General features: G+C 38.6%; 2 protein-coding genes across 4 annotated transcripts in view; one reads left to right on the top strand and one right to left on the bottom strand.

Moving 5' to 3' along the window:
* The window catches only part of CENPP (centromere protein P), a 121,571-nt gene that overhangs the window by 11,418 nt on the left and 86,349 nt on the right, over positions 1-23,804 (top strand). The window contains exon 6 of the mRNA XM_071550678.1: positions 1,987-2,083. Within this exon, the coding sequence (XP_071406779.1) occupies positions 1,987-2,083 (97 nt within the window). The remainder of the gene's footprint in view (positions 1-1,986; positions 2,084-23,804) is intronic.
* On the bottom strand, positions 4,274-16,816 carry OGN (osteoglycin). 3 transcript variants are annotated; one of them, XM_071549725.1, is made up of 8 exons: positions 16,255-16,525; positions 15,370-15,622; positions 11,335-11,419; positions 8,909-9,067; positions 8,176-8,378; positions 7,511-7,606; positions 6,759-6,970; positions 4,274-6,425 (listed from the first exon to the last, which is right to left on the bottom strand). In XM_071549725.1, exons 2-7 carry the CDS (start codon positions 15,535-15,537, stop codon positions 6,800-6,802), a joined length of 882 nt encoding a protein of 293 aa, XP_071405826.1. In that variant the 5' UTR covers positions 15,538-15,622; positions 16,255-16,525; the 3' UTR covers positions 4,274-6,425; positions 6,759-6,799. The 3 variants fall into 3 exon arrangements, with proteins under 3 accessions (XP_071405826.1, XP_071405824.1, XP_071405823.1); XM_071549723.1 differs by lacking the exon at positions 16,255-16,525 and adding an exon at positions 16,797-16,816 and having other exon boundaries at positions 4,274-6,970; XM_071549722.1 differs by having other exon boundaries at positions 4,274-6,970; positions 16,255-16,524.

Below are 23,804 nucleotides of genomic sequence, written 5' to 3'. Positions count from 1 at the left end.
AATATTCCCAGGTGTCAGTCAGATATTTTCCTCAGGTTTTGTAAACTTGTAAAATCCTGTATTAGTCATCAAAATAAATCTTTGTATTTTCAAAGCAGTGCTTGCCAGGTGTGTTTGACAGTGGGTAACAGTCTGCTTCATCTGTCTGTGGCTTCTTATCAGCACTGACATGAAGCTGTTCACTCTTAGGGTTAAATAATTATGTTGCTGCAGGTATTCTGACACAGTTTTTGTGGAATTTCATATCCTTTGCATCCTTGCCATATTTCTTCAGCAAGAACTGCACACACTTTAAGAGTGTTTTTCCTCCTTCCCCCGACAACATTGAATGCATGGCTGGCCATCTGACAGTTTCTGTCACCTTAGGTTGTCTCTTTTCCACTCTCTATCCTGATCCTTACATTACTAGAAATTCAAAAAATAAGTATTTTATATTTCTCTCTCCCTCCACCCCACAACATAAAGCAGGACACAGACCTGTTGGAATGGATCCAGAGGAGAACCATGAAAATTCCCCGAGGGCTGGAGCCCCTCTGCTCTGGAGACAGGCTGGGAGAGCTGGGGGTGTTCTCCTGGAGAGGAGAAACCTCTGGGGAGACCTCAGAGCCCCTTCCAGAGCCTAAAGGGGTTCTAGGAGAGCTGGAGACGGACTTTGGACAAGAGCCTGGAGTGACAGGATGAGGGGAAATGGTTTCCCACTGGCAAAGGGCAGGGTTAGGTGGCATATTGGGAAGAAATTTATCACTCTGAGAGTGGTGAGTCCCTGGCACGGGGTCAGCTCTATTGAGGCTGTAGTGGCCAAGTGCAGGTGCAGCACAAGTGTGTCTGCACCACTTTGCAGGACAGCAGGTCCCAGGGCAGTTTTAGTGCAAGCAAGGAGTCATTTGTATGGATGAAGCCTGAAGGGAAGTTCTAGCCAGGTGGGGGTTGGTCTCTTCTCCCAGGCACTCAGCAATAGGACAAGGGGGCACGGGCTCAAGCTCTGCCAGGGAAAATTGAAGTTGGAGATCAGAAAAAATTCTTTCCAGAGAGAGTAATCAGGCATTGGAATGGGCTGCCCAGAGAGGGGGTGGATTCCCCATCCCTGGAGGTTTTTAAAGTGAGATTGGCCGTGGCACTGAGTGCCATGATCTGGTAAAGGGACTGGAGTTGGACCAAGGGTTGGACTTGATAATCTCGGAGGTCTTTTCCAACCCAATTGATTCTGTGATTCTATGATCATGTGTCCGTGTGTGGATGTGCAGCTGAATCATAAAGGAGCCCAGAACTGCAGAAATACCCGGGGCTGTTCTGCAGGAACCAGCTCTGTCCAGACTTACTCACTTCTGTTTGTAAAGGGCTTGGCACCAAGATCTCTGCATTTCCCTTCCCAGTTACAGATTTGTCAGCATCTCTCACCTGATCTGCCCAACACCTGATCAATGAGCGTATGACCCTCTTCCTTAATAGCAATTGTTTTAAATGCCCTGTGTGTTCTAATTAACAGTCCTCCCTGCCTACTGAAGCTACAAGATTAATCTTGTAAAGCTGAATGTCATGTGGGCACAGGCAGATAATGTGCCATGTAAAGAGTTAGTTGAGCAGAAAAAAGATTTCAGGAATATTTGAAGCTTGGTGATGCAATTACCACTTTTGCAGGTTAATTTTACTGTGCATTGCCTTGGAATTTATCCAGAAAACAAGAGATGAACAAGAATAAAGTCAAACTAAGATTTTACAAGTTGTCAAGTTATCACATTTTGCATGTTAGACTAACTTCTTCCTGAGGAGTCAAAAATACTGTTTTGTAAGTGTGGTCTTCAATATTTTTTTTTCAACAATTACAGTACAGCTTTTTTTTACTATTGTCATGATTACTTTTTGGGTGTTTTTTCAGTCACGTTCAAGCAAACAATCAAATTCCTTAAGGAAAAGGTGGACATTTTAGGCTATAGATTTGATACATCTGATTAAGACTGGGTTAAACAATATATTTTTGTTTTGTAGTGTTGAAGAACATGGAAACCTTATAACATTTTTCAGAAGCCTTTCAACTTACGCTGAGTGGTACGAACATCGCAGACGCACCTTCCTGCATTTCAAGGTAGTGTCTATCAAGCCTTTATTTATTAGTGCTATATGTATTTTTTAAAGTAGTTCATTAAGACAAAGCATTGGAGGTGAAATTGGCACTCTTTAGCTGAATAAGGGGATCTTAAATTTGTATGTTGTGGAGTAGAGAGTGTTAGCTAAAATATTTGTGTGGTGTTCAAGGGGCAATGTCTGCTTGGTATTTGTATTGATTGTTCCCATACTGTTGCTGTGTTCCCCATGGGTGGAGGAAAATAAGGTCTGTGCCTTTTTGTGAGGGAGTAAGATAGTTTTCATTGGTATTATATTTTATTTTGATTAAAAAAAAAGGCAAATAGTGAAAAGAAAATAACATTTGTCATCTTTGGCGTGTAAATGTTAATTTTGAAGGACTGGATCTGTTTCTCTTGAAGATATGACAGCCTGTGTTTGGATGACAGTGCTTTCAGTTCTGAAGTGTTTTACTTGTGTGGGAAATAAACTTTTGCTCCTTCCTAGCTGGAACATAATATTTCAACTTAGTTTTAAATTGCCAGTATTTGGCTTGTTTGTTTTGGCTTTGTACTGGTTTTAAGATAAACAATTAATCCTTGGAGTAAAAATAGTTTAGTCTTACACACACAAAACATCTTATAAGGTGCTTAATGTTAGAGGAGGATGTTTATGTGCTTAATGATTTGTGGGTTTTTTAGTTCAGTTTTATTTACCTCAAGCATTTACTGTAATTAAACTGTGCCGTCTTTTCAGCTGGAGTATGAAGTGGGAACTGCATTGTTTCCTATTTTTTAATCTTTTAGGCCCCTGAGTTCTGTGCCAAATTAGTCAGCTTCTATTATCAAATCGACCAGAATAGAGAAAACAAAATACTATTTTCTGGCTATATTAAAAAAACAGTCGTGTCCTCAGCTGAGCAATAAACTGGTATTGTCTAGTCCTGCTGGCTGTTGAATAAGGGCTTTTCTTTACTCCCTCCATAGAAAAGGTAGAGCATAAAGGACTCAGTGGCTTTGTGATTGGTTTTTTTCAAGCTTCACTTGGTGCTTTCTGATCCTTAGATCAGCCTCATGGACAGCAGTCACTGTGGTTTCTGGGACAGTGATTCAGTAAACTGTTGGAAATATTCTTCATTTTAAATTATAATAAAGGAAAACTAGAAAAGAGGTAGGTTTAGAGATAATTTTTACATTGTTGTGTATATAAGCAGTTTTAAAAATATTTATTCAGATGCTGAGTGTAAATAATGAGGGGATCTATTAATTGATGTAAGATGTGTGAACACAAATTCACTGAAGACATATGTTTGTCAATATTACAGATGTTCTCTCTAAAGGTGTTTTTATTTCCATGGACAAAGATGCTGTTGAGAAAGGCAGACTGGGAGAGTATTTACCCAGTATGATTGACTCTGTGCTTATGAAGGGGTTTTTAGGCCTTCTTATTTCTGCTAGCATTGGTAATCATTTAATTTAGATACAGAAGACATTCTCAGGTAAGAGAACTAATCAAGGGTTCAAAGATCAACTCTGGCAATCCAAATAACCCAACTGTTAAGGAGAGTATGTATTTTTAACTTCATATTCTGCAGTAATTTGCGTGAAAGCAACTAAGTGTGTGTTTCCAACATATGCATAAAACCAACAGAAATGTCTTGTGCTGTTGCACAACATCAAAAAGCAAGTCTGTAATCTTTGTATCGATTTTCCCCTCACCCTCCCCACCTGCTCTCTTGCCTGCAAATATATATAGGTGGGTAAGTGTACAATGTGTTGGAGAGAAGACTATTTGGAGTGGAGTCTTGGCCTTATATGTTACTCTGTTATTTAAAACAAAATTGCCCAGGCTGTCAAATAGAAATAGTGTTCCTGAAATTTTTCTGAGTGTGGTGCAAAAACACCAAAGGCAGATTATTTTTCCTTTCCTGTTAGTTTTGGTACATGAGAAGAAAGGAATAATGTAGAGGTAATTGAATACTTCAAGTAATATTGAATGGCAATTCAAGGTAGTGCTTCAAATAGACTTTGAAGGGGTAAGTGAAGTTGCCCCTCAAGTATTTTGTAGGGCAGGTCTCACTGTATTGTCACAATAAATATTTTGGCCTCAAAATGGATTTACAGCTGCAAATAATTTCATGATCTTCATCTACCATGAGGCTGAACAACTGAAACAGGTTGGCAATGCTGGGAGAGCAGATTGTTGAAGCTGATACTGATAAACAAGAAAAAACATTCAAGTTTTATTGGAAATACAGAACAGAATGAGTGATAGGAAAAAAACAGAATGGTTTACATTCAGCTTGATACATTCAGCTTGATATTAGTACTGGTCACACAAACAGAGGGTGAAAATCCTCCCTGCTGAAGCCCTTCTCACTTCATGCTTTGATTAGTTACCTTGCTATGGATGGGCAAAGGAAATTAAAACACATCAGAGAACTTACTGCCTGCAAGAGGCATTCAAAGGGTACCAGTTGTCTACTTCAGTTTGGTCACAAAGTATTGAGAGCATTAATTAGCATTACTGATGATAATTAGTATGTTTCAAAAATATATACAACATTTTCATGTCAAATGGATAATGTGGCCATGGTTAGGTCTTAGAATGTTTACATGTGTGTGTATATATTACAAAACTCTGCATATATTTGTGTATACACATATACTTGGTTTCATAGGAATAGTTGTGGTGATATTTACTGACCCTGTTAATACTGGAAAGAGCTTTTTTTTTTAGTAATAATGATTTGTGAGGAGAGTAAGATCAGAGGCCACTACTTCTGTAACTAAGAGGAAACACCCAGCTGTGTTTACTCCATCTTATGCATGTATCATAAGAGGGATGAGAGAATTGGTGGCTTTTATTTTCTTCTTGTATAAATTTGGCTTGAAACTGGAATGCATTTTTTCATGCTTTGGAGTTATTTTTAAGCTTTTGCTAAAAACCTGGAAACATCAAAGTTATATGACTTGGAAAAATGAAAACCAAGTGTTACTGTCGGGCTTGGTTTTGGTATCAGTCATATTAAGACAATGGAATTTCTTGTTATACCAAATAACTTAAAATGGGAAATACTGGGGATTGCTGTGTCTTTCTTGGGTAAATGGGTTCAGGGCAAAAATATTTTTGTGCTGCATTGCATAATTGCATGCTCTTTCCAGAAAGATGAGCCCACAGTTGATGCTTAAGAAAGTTATTTAAAAAGCGACTGAAAGTCACTTTGGCCTCAGCAGTGACAGAACATCAGTGTGTTCAGAATTAGGTGGGCATCAATTCCTCATGGCATAAGCACTAACAAATCAAGGCTTAGCTAAGTAAGATAAATAAAACTAATACAAAATATCTTGTACAATCAGCCTTTTAGATGTTCTGATACATCATCATGCATTTGATGCTTAACTATTTCTACAAATTAGAAATCTATACTAGCTTCAAAATTAGAGTTGATGTGGCAGTAGGAACTGACACACCTTTGGCATTCACATCCATGGTAGGTATTTGAGGGGAGAAACAATGTCAGAAAAGTATAGCTGTGTAATTAAAAACATTGTTTTCCTGTATCAATTATGTCTAGTTGGAGATAAACTGGCTGCCAAGGCCTGCACACTCAATTTGTGTTTTTAATGTGCTGCATGGTTTAAAGTGAAATGTAGCTTGAAGTTAATTCTGTTTTTAAAGATAGAATCAACTTTTCTTTTTAGTTTAAAAGTCTGATTTAATTTTTCCCTAATGAGTAGAAGTATTGTTGTACAGGGATAGTTCTGTTTCTTCTCACTGACATCTAGCTGAAATCATACTTATTTACAGGTAAACCATGAATTCAGCTTTGCTGTTAATTATATTGTCACATTTCCTGTCAAGAAAAGCTGTGGAGCAAGGCTTGATCTCTGTCATTTGTGAGTAGCTGAGATACACTGAGTACTTTGACCACTGTATTAAAATGAGAAGCTCGTGTTGCAAAAACAACTCCTGTGAGTACAGCTCAGCAAAACTTACATATTCCACTTTAAAATGCCTTTAGTAAAAGTAAAACACGTGTATTTATACACATCTCTAGGTTATTTTTAAAGCAAAATATAGAAGGAGTTTTGACACATCCTTGAAAAGCTCCAGTTGCTGTGTTGCTTGGTGAACTAAACATTAATAGAATTATTCTAATTTTCCACAAACCAAGTTTTTAAGGAAGCTTTAATGAATTTAAGCTTTGAGAAGTTCTGTTTCTAAACATAATTTTCTTGCATATGCATCTTCATCCAGTACACTTTTGAAGGTCAGCTGAAACGTTTTCAGATTAAAGACTGGTATTGGAATTAAGATGTACTTTTCCTGTGTAGCTTGCTCAAAGAGTGTCTTGCATTTACCTGAAAGTAAAATGTGATGATTGTTCTGAGTGTTGGCAAAGAACGTGAACAAGCAGTTAGTGTGTGATTTTACTACACATGAAGAGTATGTGGTGAAATAAAGGCTGACATGTGTGTGCATGTATAGATTTTTACACTCATTAACAGAAAATACTCTTAAAGCTTGAGCAACACCATAACTACTAAATAAAGTGACTGTTCAGGAATAGTTATTTCAGGGCAGAGCCACATTTCAACATCATGGAAGGGTCTGGGTGTGCAGGGGGAAACAGCACTAGTGAGGGAGCGGATGATATGAGTCTGTAAACAGAGGAAGAAGTGATGCTTTGTTACCATGTCTGAGTTCTGGCCTGTGCAGTGACATTAAGCAGGGGTTAGTAGTATGTTCCTACGGGCAGCATCCTCAGGCAGGAGAAGGCATTGACGTGCTTTGCCAGGACTATGGGGTTGCCTTCCATCCGGATCTCATCCATCCGCGTGCGGATGTACCGCGTGTTGTTGGACTTGCAGAACGTGTCGTCCGTGATGGTGGTGATATTGTTGTACTGCAAACAGAACAGTTCAATAAATAAATAAACACACACATATACCCATGTAAGCTGAAGGTTTTTCACACTTCAGTTTTATTCCTCTTGCCCTTCCATTTTATTGTCGTAATTGATTTGTCTGTAGAGTCACAGAATGTGCTGAGTTGGAAAGGACCCTTCAGGATCATTGAGTCCAACTCCTGACACCCCAAAAGTCCTACCATATACTTTAGATATGTGGGAATCAAGTGTTTTCAAACTGAACAATGAGATTGGAGGTTGTTACTCATGTTTGGAATGAATTGTTGATAAAAGATTATTGCTTGTTTTTACCATTTCCTCTCCTTGTTGTACAGAAACTAATAATAAATCCTTGCATGGAAATTAACTAACAACTTGGAACTTCTGGGTAGTTGTGGTCATGCAGATTAAATTGTTTTATTTGGAGGAGCCTTAGACGACTGCAGTGGAAACTGTTTTGAAAGAGAGTGAGTTTGATTTGAATATGTTACTAATGAGGCTTTTCATAACAATGTGAAGGAAGTGCTTTTTGAATACCTGAAGGTGAAGAATACGCAGACTTTCTGGTAAGTTCAGGGGAACAGATTCCAGTGCATTGTGCCCTAGGTAGAGGTAGGCCAAATTTGTGAGCTTCTGTTAAAGAGAAAAAGAAAGAAATTACTGGTACTGGTATTGCTTACTCGAGGTTAAGTAACTTATGCCTGTTAAAGACATCGCTATTTCTTTCCGATCACAGAGAAACCCTGGAAACTGATGTAGCACAGAACATTCTTTTGCTATGAATGTTCAATTCTATTATACCAAGAAACTCATAGAACAGGCCTTTTGTGTCTTGGAAATTTCGGTGTCTGGATGTTCATTATAAAACTTGAGACCACTTTAAAGCTCCATCCTTGTTTATTAGCATTTCTGTGGTACTCAGAACTATATTTGAGCCATCAATTTTTGAACTGAGTTTTGATTTGCATGTAAAAGAAAGGAATTAGGTAAGATACTTCACAGAGATCTATTTTTCACATGAGGGACATGAGAGTGAGTATACAAAGGATTGATCTTCCAGAGTACCATAAAACCTGGAAAACCTCATCATAGTTTCTTTCTTAGGTTAAAAAAACACAGAAAAAAGTAATTTGGGGTAGACTGAATAGTCTGGTTACTTATTTTATTTACTTTGGTCACCTAAATTATTGTTTTTTCCTTACCTTGAAAGCATTTGCTTTGATTCCTCTGCTCTTGATTCTGTTTTGGTTTGCATTAAATGTTGTTAGTTTGGGAGGTAGAACAGGAAGTTTTATAAGTCGATTTTCAGCAAGAGAAAGTTCTTCCAACAGCAGAAGCTTTGAGAAGGCTCCATCTTCTATTTCTTCTATCCTATTTCCACTAAAATCAATTCTTCTCAAGGTAGCTTTACACAAAAGAAATGAAAATCTAAATATTGACTTCATAATTACATGGCATGTGAAATGTGTATGGCTGTATATGTTAAAGGTTACACTGTTGGCTGCAACATCTGAATTGCACTCTACAAATGCAAATACTATTAAAATGCAGATAAAATCCACCATTAGATTTTTCTCATGGTCTTAAATTGAAAAAAATAGGAAAATACTCTGGATCTTTTTGTCTTAGAGACAACATGATTTCAGATATTCATAGAATTTGTTGTGCTGTAGAGTGAAAGAGCTGGGAGAGGTATCTCTGGAGCATTTGATGGAAAGTAATACTTGATCATATAAGTCTGACTGGAATGCAGAATTGATTTTGTTTTTAGCAATCTGCTCTTTCTCTGCCTGTTTGGGTTTATTGAGATGTTTACATAGTCCAAAATTTTGCCTTCACAGTTCCTGTTCTCATGGAGGAATTGAATTAAGTAAAAGTAATACGCCGCAAATATACTAGCAGGTACACAGAAGTTACAGTCTGAGCATCACTTACTAATGTCAGCAAAGTCTGAGGCTGCAATCCTCTTGATCTTGTTGAACCGAGCGTACAGGTAGGCAGTTTCCTTGGGCAGGGGCGGCACGGCCTCTATGTCGATCTCCTCGCAGTACACGGAGCCACTCAGGCACACGCACAGCAGGCATGTGGGCAGGTCTGCAACCACAGGGTTTGAGCACCTAACTCAGGCTTGGGTGGTCAAAATAGGCTTTGCTCTCGTATCTTTTAAGATTCAACTTCGTTAGGTTTTTAAAACAAAAAATTATTCTCATCCAGGTCTGAAGAGATATAACATTCTGAACTGGTTTGGGTTTTTTAATGCTTTTAATAGTGTGTGATTTCTCTGTGTATACTCTCTGTTCTTATCTGAGCATGTATTGAAATCCTATTAATTGACTTGAATTCAGTTTAAGTCTTTAATTGGCTTAGAGTATTGTGATGAAACCAATCTCTTCTCAGTGACAAACCCAAGGGAATGGCCTGAAGTTGTGCCAGAGGTTGGATACCAGAAAGACGTTCTTCCCCCAGAGGGTGGTGGGCACTGAACAGGCTCCCCAGAGCAATGGTCACAGCACCAACTGTGACAGAGCTCCAGGAGCATTTGAATGATCCTCTGGGGCACAGGGTTTGACCCTGTGCAGGGCTAAGAGTTGGGACTCGATGATCCTTGTGGGTCCCTTCCAACTCAGCACAGTCTGTGATTCTGTAAATATGCCAACTGCAAGTCTGTGACAATGTTAACATGTCACAATTGGAACCATTGTCTAGAAAACTGAAATAAACACCTGGCAGTGCACATGTTTGACACCAAATTGCACTGGAACATTTCTGGCAGGTCACATATAATCTGTGTCACTTCCCAGCTGCTATTTTGTCTATACCTTTTGATAAAAAAACCAGCAGTGATGATTATATAACTATCCTAGAACCACAGAATGGTTTGGCTTGGAAGGGAATGTAAAGAGCATCTTATTCCAACCCCCTGCCATGGGGAGGTCTGCCTCCCACTAGACCAGGTTGCTCAGAGTCCTGTAGACAACCTCCATCAATGTCATGCTGAGCTGTTTTTATAGATGTTATTTGAAATAGAGAGGGAAACTATTTTCAGTGTAGCTTAAGACCATTGTGGCTTGTCCTGTTCCTCATGGACATTGGTATAAAATATTAGAATTTATGCTTTGCTTTAATCTACTGTGCCAGCAATATTCAAATACGTACAACTAATGGGGCTTTGAACCCAGTTTTGTCACCACTGCTGTGTGCTGTACTGGGTTTTACATACTGTGGGTCTGGTTGGCTTCCACCCTGGTCTGTCTGCGGTGCAGAGAGCAGGGCCACACAACCAGGGAGTTTGGTATCACTGTGGAGCAAAACAGGGCCTTCCATAACCACGGAAGACTTACAGGTGCAGCTGGTCAATGCTGGGAACCCAACCCAGTAGGGGTAATACTAATTTTCCTACTGCAGAGAATGGAATGGAAATGTCAAGATTTAACTTTGTGACTATTACAACTTTTAGGCTTCAGAATACTGCCCTGTTTGTCCGTTTTGATTTAGTGTCTTGTTTGTCATATGTTGGAGTGTAGGAAATGGAAAATGATTGTAAAACAATTTTGTCACTATTAAAAAGTTTTTATACTTGTCTGGGACTAGAAGCTCTGGTGTTCTTGGAGACTTGTTCAGCTTTGGATGGGAGCTTGCTGACAGATGCTATTTGGCAATAATTAACCTTGATTAACACTTTGGTGTAGATTGACAGTCCGCTGGTCTTACTGAATCATCAGTTATTTTTGGAAGTTTAGTTCATAGACACACACAAAATATGTGTGTCTTTTTCTCACTGCTTCGTTTGGCAGAGAAATTTCGTTCCTCTCATGTTTAGAAAGCTTTGTGGCTTGTTAGGAGAAATCTGGACAATGTACCTCAGAGCCTGTAGAAAACTGGCGGGTGAAGGATGTTCCTGATGTATTTTAACCATTGCCCTCCACGATCATCAGGTGTAAATTGAGAATTGCCAATGCTTCAAAGAAATCCAGTGAATTAGTTCAAGCACATCATGTTAAGTCATCATTATGACTTGGATAAACTGTGGAACTTACTGCAGGGGGTATTTTGTTTTTCTTGTTTGTCTTGCCTAACTTATTTAACTTGGGTACATCTCAATGGCAAATATGACTGGGTAAGTCTGTAGAGATTCTTACAAGCTGTGCTTTGTGTATTCAGACTTTACCTGAGGATAATTTAAATATTTCCAGTCTGTTCTATCAGAAGTTGGAAGAGTTTCCACAGGAGATATTAAATATATTCATAAATGAAAATATTAATTCTGTAGCCATTGTCATCCTTTGCATTTTAGATTTTCATATTAAAATACATTCTTTTGGGGAGCTTATACATGACTGTGTTCATACCAGCTGACTTACTTGTATCCTTGGTTGTGGGTACGTCCAGTTGGCTGTCGTCCCCTTGCAGTCGTAGGAAAGTGTCAAGGGAGACATTTGTTCCATCCTTTGTGTGAGAGCAAATGTTAGTATAAAGAACAAACAGCAAACAAAAAGCCACAGAGCATTACAATCTGAAATAACATGTCTTTTGAAAGTGAGCTTCCTGTGGTATTTAATTTTTGAAGTACTTTTATATGCTGGATGACTGATGTGATCTGTTACCTCTTTTGCACATGAGCTGTTCACTTTGAAAGGCAAGAAGGGAAAGTGCTGCTGCTCTTTAGAACAGTAAAGTCCTTCAGGAAGAAACAGTAGACACAAAATCAGAATAGAGGGAAAATACAGACTGTGTGCTGGGAAGGAATATGTTAGTGATAGGTGTACACAAACGCCTGGAGTTCTGAAGACAGATTTTGCACATCACTTTTAGTTTGTATTTAGTTGTCTGCATATACTTTTTCTATGGGAATTTTTGTATTCTGCGAAACAAACCCCTCAGGCTTGACATATAAAGCCCAAGAAACAAATGTCTTGGCCAGCTTCTGTCATTTTGACCCCTTTTTAGCCTCTGAATCATCCATGCCTTGGCTGTTCCCTATGTCTGCCTACCCAGACTATGGCTCGAGTTTGGGGTGGGTTGCTTTGCTCCAGGAAAGCCGATGGATCTCAGGGTGTTGGCAGCAGTTTGGCAGTGCTGGGTGTGGGGAAGCTGAGGGTGTCACCCCAAGAGCTGCACTCAGACAGCCAATCCTACAGGAGGCTTCTGCACTGATGCCGAAGGGGTTTTTTAATTTTTCAATTTTCATATTTTGTAGATTTTAGAGACACAGTAGATGTAATGCTGTAGATTTTAGTGAATTAATATTTAGCAGCTTGTAGCATAAAATCCTTCTATCTCTACCCCTGCTCCAAAACAGGCAGCTAAGATCTGCCAGCTATTTAGTCTCTTCCTCAAGGTACCTGATTAAAGCATATCACAAGAGAACATAAACATGGAGCAGTGTGACCCGAAGCCCTGGAGAGCGTCCAAGAGACCTTTGTGTGCTGAAGAAGAGGAGGTGGATGAAGACAGAGGGTCCCAACGACCCCAGCCCCAATTCAACAGGGGTGGGAACGGGGAGGGGACAGAGGTGGAACTGGACATGTGGACAGCAGTGATTGGATAGGTTATATTATAAAAGCTATAGAACTTAGAGCTTGCTAGCGCGCGCGTCGATGTATTCCTGGATGAGCAGGGTTGCTCATTAAAGTGCCTGCCCATTATCTTATCTCCTACAAAACTTGGCTCGAAGTCTTTTTTACAGACTTTTACGGCAACAGCACAAAGATTCAGCTCCCACGGTCCTGTTCATTGGGCAAGTGAACACGTGGACCTTGGCTGAGGAAGCTGTGCCAGAGACACTTCTGAGTGCATGGGCTGGCAGTGGAACAGCTGCACTTGTAGTGCTGCATTTGTTTGGTGCTTTTAATGTGCCTGTACGAAAAACATTTGCTGTCACAGCATATCTGTACCAGGGGTAGGTTTCTAGCATGGCATCCTGCTTGAGTTGTGATCTATGGAAGAGTATGGGCAGGAATTCTTTGCAGAATTCAATGTACAACGAGTCTCTGCCAATGGGAAATGTCACAAAAAATTAAAATTGATTATTTGCAGGATACTATTAAATCCACAAAATGAAAAAATATTTGCTGGTCAGCTATAACAATTCCTAAACCATGAAATACCAGTGCAGAAGACTGGATTATAACCACAAGTTCATTGCTTGCATATGTTGGGAATGCACAGAAGGAATATTGGCCTATTTGCGTAGTTAAATTCCACCTGCCTCTTGCACTTTACTGCACAGACTTAATTACCCAGAGCAAACCTCTTAACACTTTACATCTAAATACTTTAACCCTCTTCAATTTTCTGCAAAATAATTGATTCATCTTTATAACACACAAAGGCCTGTAAAGCTGGTAGTTTGTATTCAATGAAAAGAGTTACTCCAGATGTGAGACAGTGTCTAATTGGAGGGTTCTGTTCTCTTGTGGAAATTTTCATGTTTTTAAATTGCTAAAATTTTATTCAAGACTGGGATGTCTGTGGCTTCAAGTAATTGTTGTAATAAACTTTGCTTGGCTGACGTTTTTCTTAATAGTAAACTGAAGTTCATTTGGCTTTGTTGCTCACTAACACAAATGGATTTCTTCTGATGTTATTACTGCAAGTCTTTCTAACTCTGCATTGAAGCAGAGACCAAGGAGTTACATTTGTCATGTAGAATAGACTTCTGACTGGGCATGTTTGAGGACTTTTTTGGCCTGTATTTCAGTTACAGTTAACACTTGGAATATTTGGGAGCCAGAATTTGTGCAGTAAAAGAATAGAAGATTTGTTTGTGCACTCCATGATTTAAACTGGGAACACTGGAACTTGTATAGATGCAGTTGTTGCACATAAGGAACTAATTTATTATTTTGCAATAAAAACTTTTCATTGGGGAATTGACCTGATGGAAATAATGACCGACTGCATTCCTAGAATTATCCTAACAGAACTGTTGGCCTTCAGGAGACCTGTAGCTTAGAGCACTGCCAGGAGGGACTTTGATTAGTCTGTGGCACATCTGTTGGCACCATTCCCATGTAGGTATATTCCTTGTTTTTTAACTCAAACCACAGCAATCACCCTAAAGTGATTTATTAATGAGTGTCTTCTGATGCTTTGCCTCACTGGTTGAAGTTTGCATTTTTAGTATTTTTTAAGAACTTGGTTGTGAGTGGATAATCACCTCTTAGTTAACAGTTATTTAAACAGTCTCCTTTTCATAGGTTTATGAAAACATGTTACTTCATCACTGTGGCAGATGTCAGAGTTAAAAATACTTTAAACATTTTTTATATAAATATGTAGCTGTTGTTGTTAGTCTAACAATGGAATGCTGTGATTTCAGTAGAATTGGGAAAATATTAAAAAGGTATACAGAAGTGATTTTTTTACATTTGTGCTGCAGTTTACTTGCTATCTTTTGCTGTTGTCTCACTTTTCTTGTTTATCCAACTAAGTTATTGTAACAAGTGCAGTTAATATTAATGAAAACCTCCCTGAATTTATCATACTTGGTTGTTGCTGCTTGGTTTGGATATGTGGTATTTTCTTTGGCAACTAGTCTTGGACGATCACTGCTGCTTCTTCTGCCTGCTCAGTGCTGTGTCTCCTCTCCATGTGCACTGGTTGGGGCTGGATGGATGTGGAGAGGCTGTGGCTGTCCCTGCCAGCTGAGGCTGTGACACTTCATTGAACTCTCCTCTGGTTTTATGTCTTTGCTTCAGTGTTTTAATTTAACGGGTTTCTGTGGAGCACATGGAAAAGTGTTCCAAATGGACTGTTTGGGGGTGCTGGTGAGTGCCCTGAGGTACAGCAGATATTCTCTTTATTAAATAAACTCTCAAAGTGTGAATAGTGTAGGTGACTCCTGCAGGACTGGACATTCCATAGAAGTTCAGGGCTGCTGAACTGTTGAGTTGTAAAAAACCAAAACCACCCACCCCTGAAAAAAAACAAGGCAGAAAACTTGATAGTTCGGTAGTAAAAGAGAAACTGGTTTATACTGGCAGGTTATATTCAATAAAAAGGACTGTTCCAAGTATTACTTTGATATAAAATAGTTATAAACACAATCACCTTCCTTGTTTTTAAGCAGACTTACTGTGCTAACACTTTGCTCAAACTGAGCTAATAACTAGTATATCCTATTCTTGAAACTCTTCCAATTGTAGGCACAGAGCTACAGCAGAGCTAAAATGATGCTTTAGGCTTATTTATGAAACCCTTCCTTCTGTGGGTTCCTCAGACTGTAGCAAGCAAAATATTTTTGTGGTTTTAATTTGAGTGGCTTTCCCTGTGTCTGAACCCATGGTATGTTTTGCTATTATTCTAAGACTTTTCCATAGAACTCACATGCACGTACGTTATTCACATAATGCTTAGCAACTAAAAATATTAAAATGAAGATATAAATAAAATACCTTTATTATATCCTTGGATTGAATTTCATAATCCTGTTGGGTCAGGCTTTCCATGGAAACATCTGTATCATACTCATCAAACTGGAATGGTTCTTGCTGTAGAGGTGGTGCTGGATTAACCAAAGGTACAAACAGAAACAAAAAAAAAGCAGCCTGCAAAGTCTCCATTCTTGCCTGGAACAATGTTTGTGGCTTTCACTGGGCTGGTGGAGGTCTGCTCGTGCCTGGACTATGGAGAACACTTTCTTTGGGACTGGAAATGAAAATGCAATCTGTCAAAACAATATTTAAAGCCTGGAGGACTAGTTGGCAGAGGTTTCTAACGCATAAGGAACATGGAACAACTTTTAACTCTTGATATCCTTTAATTAGACTAACTTTATAAAAGCTGTTCTTAACATGAGAAGAAACTGGGAAATAACAAACAGCATTTTCCAGCTAATAAGGAAAACATTATCTTAACTGCATTTGCTTGTTTCCCAGCATTACTTTTGTTAAAAGCAAGAGGATTTTGTTAATTTATGAAACTTTTGGCAAGTGTGTAACTGGACTAATTAAAACCTGAGAGGTTCAAATGCATTTTTTGGATTGTCAAAATAGGGATTTTTAAACCTAAATGCTCTATAACAATGATCTGTCATTGTCTTTTACTTTGCATTTGAAAGTAAACAAGAGAAGATAACTTTAAACCCCCTGAATATTTTACAGGTTGTGTACTTTTCAGGCAGGGTGAGGAGGCTATAAACATAATCTTTAAAACATTACAATTATGCATGTGATAGTTCTTAAAATACATCTTTATACAGTATTTTCCCCTGTTTACTGTAGTTGAGTGTTTTCTTAAAGCTTTAGGTTAATAGACCTTTAGGAAAAAAGTCCACCTACCTTTTTAGTAGATTCCAAGTTCTTCAGTGACTGTCACAATACCAGATATCCTTATCTGTAGGTTATTCTTACCAATGCACTTTAGGTTCGAGTCATGAATTACATCCCAATTGTTGAAATGGATACTCTCTCAAAGTTTGACAGTCTGAAAAGTACTTTCCATGGGGTAAAAATGCTCTGCCAGCATTCCCTCCCTAGGGGGAGAGGTAATATCCTGGAGCAGGGGGTTGTACTTTGCATAACATTTGTAAATGCTGAGCCCGTCTGGCTCATCCTACTTGTTCAAATGGCAGCTTTCTGCTTTGTGGTGCTTTGTTCTTTGTGTTTCTGCACAGGCTTTTTCTGTAAATCAAATATTAATTGTGCAAACTAGAGGTCTCTAATAAGGCATGTGTTATCCATTTTGTTAAATGCTTTAGCTCAGAGAGAAAGCAGCTGCTTTCTGAGGCAAAGGTAGAGCCAAAACATACGTCTGCTGTGTTAGTCACATTGTAGGAATAATAAAATTACAAGTTATGTATGTTTAGAGGAGTTTCACCTACCTGTGAAATGGGAACTTTTCAGTCTGAGGAGTTCTGGAAATAAAAAATACTCTTTAGAAGTTTGTGTGTGTCGAGATTTTTAGACAATCCGTAAATACTTCGTTAATTGACTTACTAGACAGTTTATTGAAAAATTGGTCCTTCAGTAAGTACTTGCTTTGGGTAAAGCTGTTTCAGTTCTGTAGATAACTCAGTAAATGCTGTCCAGGTGTAGAATTTCCATCTGAACTATGAGCAGCAGTTTTCTGGATTTGTAACGCAGCTCTTCCTCCCCCATCCTTTTCCTCATTATGTATTTTTGGCAGTCAGCACAAATGGGAGCCAGATGACCAACTTGAAAGTTTACAAAGTAGGTTTTTTGAGTCTTTAAAAAGTATGTAGCAATAAAATTGAGTGGGAGTAAATCCAGGTTTGCATTTCTCTTTCATTGTCATATTTTTTGTTTTTTTCTAGAGTAATACTGGGGATAAACCATGCACCTTTTGGTTTTGTTGTGCTGCCAAGTCTGGAACCCAGATGTCTGTAGTAAATCTGAAAACTGGAGAGTGACTACAGCCAGTTGCTCTCTAAACTCTGTGAGTTTATATTGTTACCACTTTCTGTGCTCATTAGGATTTTATAAAAATATTCTTAGTTTACCTCTTATGCAAATTTAACAATGTGGTAGTTTGGACTTTAGGCTTGCTCAAGGATGATGATTTTGCTGTAAGGATGTAACTAATAATGGGAACTGGGCCCTGCATCCCAGGGATGCTGCTCTGCTGGAACAGTAAGAACACCAGAGGTTTGTAAGTGGCTCAGTAAGGGGCAGTGTTAGTACCATCTTGCCATCCCTCCTGGCTCCAGGCATGTTTCGGAAGTAATGACACAGCTCTGCTTTGTTCTTCCTCCTTCCAGCTGCCACCCCTCTGCCAAACAGCCAGGTTAAGATTTACTCTGGCTCGGGGGCATCCAAGTGTTTCCAATGCTTGAATCTAGTCAAAGGATAACTATTTTAAGGGGAAAAAGTATTAGGTATTGAAGCTGAAAGAAAGATATAAAATGTTAAATATATTTGTTATATTCTGAAGTCCTTGATTTCACATCTGTGCACATGGAATGTGTTTGGGAATAGCTTTTATTTTGCCTTATGTATGACAACTTTAAAAAATGAGCGAAAATTACTAAGTAAATGAGGCCTTGAAAATTTAGAAAGTTTTCATGCAAGAAAGCTCTTGCTTACTTTGATCTTTAAGAGAAGACTTTAGAAATAACTTCTGCAGAAAATGTGTTAAGCCTGATCAGGGTCACAAGATTTTTTGTGCTTATTAGAAAAACATTGTCATGTGTGTATTCACTGCTGTTGTACAAGCACTTATAAGATACTCATGAATACTTACAATGACATTCAAAGAGTGATATGTTATATAATTCACGTGGCATGATGTCAGCAAGGCCTGGCTTACAGTATAGATTTACTGCCAGTGCCAAATAAAATAATAGTCCTGTCCCATATTTTGTTTGCACTGTCATCCCTTGTGTCAGGAAGAAGAAAATTCATCAGCAAATAATGTCAGATAAAAACATTTTTTATCTTACTTATCTGCATCATTTATCTGTATTTTTAACTCGCACCAGATGCTCAGATCAGCTCAAGGACAGGGGTGGGACAAGTGGTTGCAAACAGGGAAGGGGTAGTAGTGCTTCTTCTGGCACCAACGCTGCTTTATTCCTGCTCAGACTGACTTGAAATAAGCACAATATCCAAGTCCTGCAAAATGAAAATATGGTTCATATGCATTGACAGCAGGGGAGTTCACAGGAAATACCCTGGCAAGCAGAGAGAGCTTTCTAGGCACTGTTACTGCTTGGAAAGTGCATGTGTAAGTGCCTGGACTCTGGTTACAAGGATCTATGTACTTGGAAGGTGGTTTCTGTTCTGGAAACAAGCTGTTTTTAACTCACTGAGCTCCAGTGTCTGAAGAGGACCTTGACAGTGTGTTCATGGTGTGCTTTCTGATTTCCCCACAAAATACTTCCACCTGAAGTGTTGGGCATTTAAAATGGTCATTTTACTAATTTTGTTTACACGAAATCCTGGCTTAAATTTGAACAGTAGTCATTTCCCTACAGGTTTGTAAGGCTAAAAATGTGGCTGAAGGTATAAATTAAGCACAACAACTCTTTGCTTCTGGTAGGGGGAATCCAAGCCAGTCTGGATTCTGCTGCCAGAAAAACTTAACTTTAGGGGAAAAGGGTTGCAGACAGAGTAGGTGTAAAATTTGTTTCCTAAGTTTGCCGTCTATTAGGTTAGACAACTATCAGTTTTCTCTCTTTTAGAAGGGAAAAAGAGAGGTTGGATGGGTATGGATGGCAGAGGTAGGAAAAGCATAGGAGGAGAGCAGGACAGAAATGAAGGTAACTCCAAACTATGTGTTGCTGATTAAATCTTCTTCAGCATCTGGGAAGGAATCTAATATTTAGTGCAGTTTATGTGTCAAGAGCAGGTAAAGCAAAAAATCAAGCCAGAGACATCCTAGAGGAACTGAGGCAAAGTTCTGTTTTGCAGATTTTGTGAATTATTTGCACTGGCTGCTGTCCAGCTTAGTTCTCTTTATCTTGTACTCCAAGCGGCCTCATGTCTGCCCTGCTCAGACCTATAGTGGGACTAGTTCAGTCTCATTCTCACCCTTTTATTAGTGCTTCAAGAAGAAACCAAAGCTATTGAGATATTCCTTATGAAATAAACCCAAGCTGAGATTTTAAAAATTTGTAAGTCCTCAGGTTTGTTCTATATTTAGGCAAAGAAAGTGTATTTTTGCAGCTGCTTAAGGACCTTGGCTTTCCTCTTGTATCACAGTCCCTAAAGGACAATATTGGCGGGTTCTGCAGTTCGAGTTTGATTGGTTTTAAATGTTCTTGGAAAAAAGTAGTATGGATTATTGCTCAGCTGACCTATGCTTATGGTGAACATTGGGAATCACTTACACAGAATGTTCAGCATCTTTTCTTGGCCAGAAATTTATCTGTGACAGAAGGAGAAGGGAACAAATGAGGTAAGGTTTTAAAGACTCCTGGGCATTTACAGACCTGGGCACTGTGCTGAATTTTCTTTTGTGTGTGATATTTTTGCTCCATGTGGATGGTAACATGTTCAATATTCCTTAGCATGTCTCATATGTGATCAATCACTTCACAATGTTGACCAGATCTTTGCATTGGAATCATTATAATAGAAGAACTTTTATAGAGTGAAAGTTAGTTATTGAACCAGCCTGATAACCTGTACAAAATAATGTACAAGCAGTGAGACATGGATTTACTTGTAAAGACAAGAGAGGCATCAAGTGATATTAAAACTAAAGCCAATGTTTGTCTTTTTATTTTCTTCGTTTTTAACCTTAAAGAAATATCTTTTGGGGATTGTTCTCTACGTAATTATTTTTTCTAAAGTGCAGGCCTTTTTTGCTTGGCATTTGTGTGGGATTAATTCTGCCTTCCAAAACTGCTTTTCTCTCTTTGGTACTGCTGCACAAATGCATGATATGAAACTTCTGTGACTCCTGCAACCCCCTCTGCTTTTTGTTGAGGTCCTGACACAGGGTGTAAAAAATAGTTTTAAGGCTGTTTAATGCCAGTGCTTGTGCTGGGGTTGGATTGATTCTGGGCACCAGAAGTACCCCAAAGAAAGGAGGAAGCAATCCCCTGGTTTGTTCCTGAGCTCTGCACAGACATTGGATTGAAGGCAATACTATAGAACAGTTGGGTAGCAATAAAGTGTATTCCAACTCAGCATGGGAGGGATGGAGGAGGGTTCAGAGGTAGTATGAAATGTAAAATAAGTGGTCATCATCTCTTAGACACAAAACTTAGAGCATTCCTAAGGAGTCAGCATGACCAAAAATATACTGGAGATTAAATAGTTTTGCATAAACACCTCCAGTATTTTTATAAAAAGTTGCAACTATTTCCAAGACTCAGTGGATTAGATTAAGTTTAGGTCACTGTTAGGGCCACCAGCTGCAAAACAGAGACAGCTGAAAAATGACCTAGTGATTGTTTGAACACCCTTCCACGTGTTTCTGATTTGTAATCAGAATTTTTGAAAGCTAAAGACATTACCTCTATTTCTTGCATTTATGAAAAGGAAGACTCCTTTTATCAGTTACCGTGTTATAAATTAATAAAGTGCATTGTGAAAATCTTGCACAATATTAAACAGAAATCCAACTGTGGCTGACAAATATGAAAGATAACTGGAGTAGCAGCACTGTCTGCTTACCCAGACCCCTCTGTGGAACACATGTTCTCCTGAACTTTGCTATATATCATCAGTTATATCCTGAAACACAGCCAATCGACTGCAATTCATTTAAATTTCTTAGAATTCCTGAATTGGCATCACTTCTTTATAACAATGTTGTAATTTGTTGAGAGCTGTTGCTCTGTCCATAGGGACACTCAAGTCAGGGCTCTGAGGCTCATTGGCCTGACAGAGATGTTCTGTATCAGTGTTCATGTCATCCATAGCATCTGCTTTACTCTGTGTTTATGGCTCATAATCATATTTACCTGTTTTCCTTGTGTTGTTCTTTTATAATAGGGGAAGGGTGATTTTTTTTCTCTATAGATGATGAATTACGCAATCAGTTATAATATTATTTATTTTCTGTTTAATTTATTAGGTTGTTAGAAGTGTAAATTTTGGAGAAAATAGTTTAAAACATCAGGAGGAGTTCCATAACTTGTGATAGTGTACAGACAATTTGGGTTAGAGCTGAATACTCCTGCAGCAGGACTTGAAAATAATTGTGAAGTCTCTTCAATGTATCTTTTTTTTCAGTTATAGTATGTTCTTTTCTACTTTACAGGTAGGAAATCCTTATGTTCATTACTTGCAATGATCAGACTGGGAAACAAAGAAGGAAATGAATTTATATTGTAAAAGTGGAATGTGCATAAGTTAAAGTAAGAAAACGTGAACTGTAAACCATCTGTTTTCTATAAAGGAGTCTTTGCTAATCCTCATAACTTATTCTCAGAATACTGAAATAAATATCTCAAAAAGTAACCATTATAAAAATGAAATGCCATCAAACAAAATATGGGAAAAGGCAAAATATATTTCCACTCTATTGAGGCTAAAGGAAGAAATAGAGACAGCTGGATTAAATTACTAAATACTTTTGTTTCCTTTCCTTTATTTTGATTTTTACAATAACCTCTTGTGGCTGGTACTTCACCTGAATTGCTCATGGAGACACAGAGGTGTAAACCAGGTCAGGCTTTGCTTCTGTATTTTCTGACCCTGCAGTAAATAAACTCATTAAGCTGTTTGCTGCTTGATGGGTTTTGCTGTTACTGATGAAATAAATAGCATTTTAATACATGTTTAGTTCTTATTTTATTAATCTATTACCTTCTTAAAAACACTAAATAATATTCTGAAAGTAAATACCAGAGCAAACATAAAGCAGGTATATTTGGATACCAAAATCTGGGCATTGTTTAGTGGTGTCGTTGGTTTATGTCCTGTCTCCAGCAAGGGCCACCAGCAGATACTCAGGGAACACTGGGAACAGGACAAGCACATGTGATCCTTGTCTCATCCTGTCTTCCAATGTTCTTCCATTCTCCAGTTGTTTTCAGCTCACACTTTTATACCTACTGAGCTTTGTCTAACAATCTGTGATGGATTTCTTCCAGCAAATACAGTGACTTGTCCAGTCTTCTCCTGAAACACATAAAATTGCTGCTGCATTCACTGTGTCCCTGCTGTTCGGTTTAAGGGCTGACTGTTCCCTGCTACAAACGTGTTTGTCCTTGGGACATCCCATGTGCTGGCTCCTTGCCCCTGTCCTGGAGCAGTTGATTCTGGATCCATGCTGTCTGTCAGCTTGTAGTTTTGTGGGGATCTTCTGCATCTTCCCTGTTGCCTGAGCCATCTCTCTGCTGAGTTTCTGAGTCCCACAGCACTCCATGGTGTTGAGATAGAAACCATTCCATACTTTTAGTGGCCTCACTACCTTTCTCTGGTCCTTTTCTAATCATGTAATTACACAAACTACCTGAGAGTTTGGAGAAAAAGTGCATTTAATGTCTGGATGAGCAACAGATTTATAGTGATGCCTTGATGTCTCCTGTTTTCTCTTTCTCTCTGGTTACTCCCTACATTTGAGTTTCCTTTTTACCGCTATTGGCTCTAAGTTTTCATTGAACCACCTACTGAAATATGTCCAAGTCTTGCTCCTGATGTTGGTCAGGTCATGCTTTGTTAGCTTTAATGTGAAACTGATATCTTTTCCATGGACATCTCTATTCATCGCCTGTTTTAGCATCCTAAGGTCCTTTTGGCAGTCATTCTTCATCAACCCTGGCTCTCATTATCTCACTTCTCAGCCTGATTTATCTGTCTCTTGCAAGTATTTTAAATTGAATAAATTCCAGCACAGGCCCTTTGCAAAGCTCCTACCAGTGGGATTCCTCCACAGTGAGAACTGACCTTTTATTCTTATGCTGTTTCTTGTACTTTATTGGATTTTGTTTGTGCTGTCACCTCTTAATATGTGGCAGCTTCATTTCCTTAAAAAGTCCCTCAGAAATTTTTGTAGGCAGTTTGGACCAGGATCTCCCTTTTCCACATCCTTCATGATCCCTTCAGAGAACTCCAGGAGATTTGCAAGAGCAAACTGCACTGAGCTCCATATCTGTGAGTTCTGGACTTCCTTAGAACCTCTCATTTCTCCAAGGCTGGCAAGTCTTTAGTTCCCTGGCCATTCTAAAATCTTTCCGGAAGAACAGTGTTCTATTTGCCACAGATGAGATATGACAGTAATAATTAAAGTGAGTTATAGTGGTCCTGTTTGTAACACAGTTTTCATGTTCCATCTGCATGAGTTAAATGTAATAAGTTCTAAAGCTTTCAGTAACTGTCAGTTTGACCTAAACTTTAAGAAATGTGTGTAACTATTTGCTGCAAAGTCAGTATCTTTAATTATACTTTAAAACTAAAGCTAAACTTTGCTTCAT

The sequence above is a fragment of the Pithys albifrons genome, chromosome 3, assembly GCF_047495875.1.
Source record: "Pithys albifrons albifrons isolate INPA30051 chromosome 3, PitAlb_v1, whole genome shotgun sequence".
In the NCBI taxonomy this organism is placed as follows: Eukaryota; Metazoa; Chordata; class Aves; order Passeriformes; family Thamnophilidae; genus Pithys; species Pithys albifrons.
The sequence above is the reverse complement of the archived record's forward strand: the minus strand, read 5'-3'. Positions and strand labels throughout refer to the sequence as shown.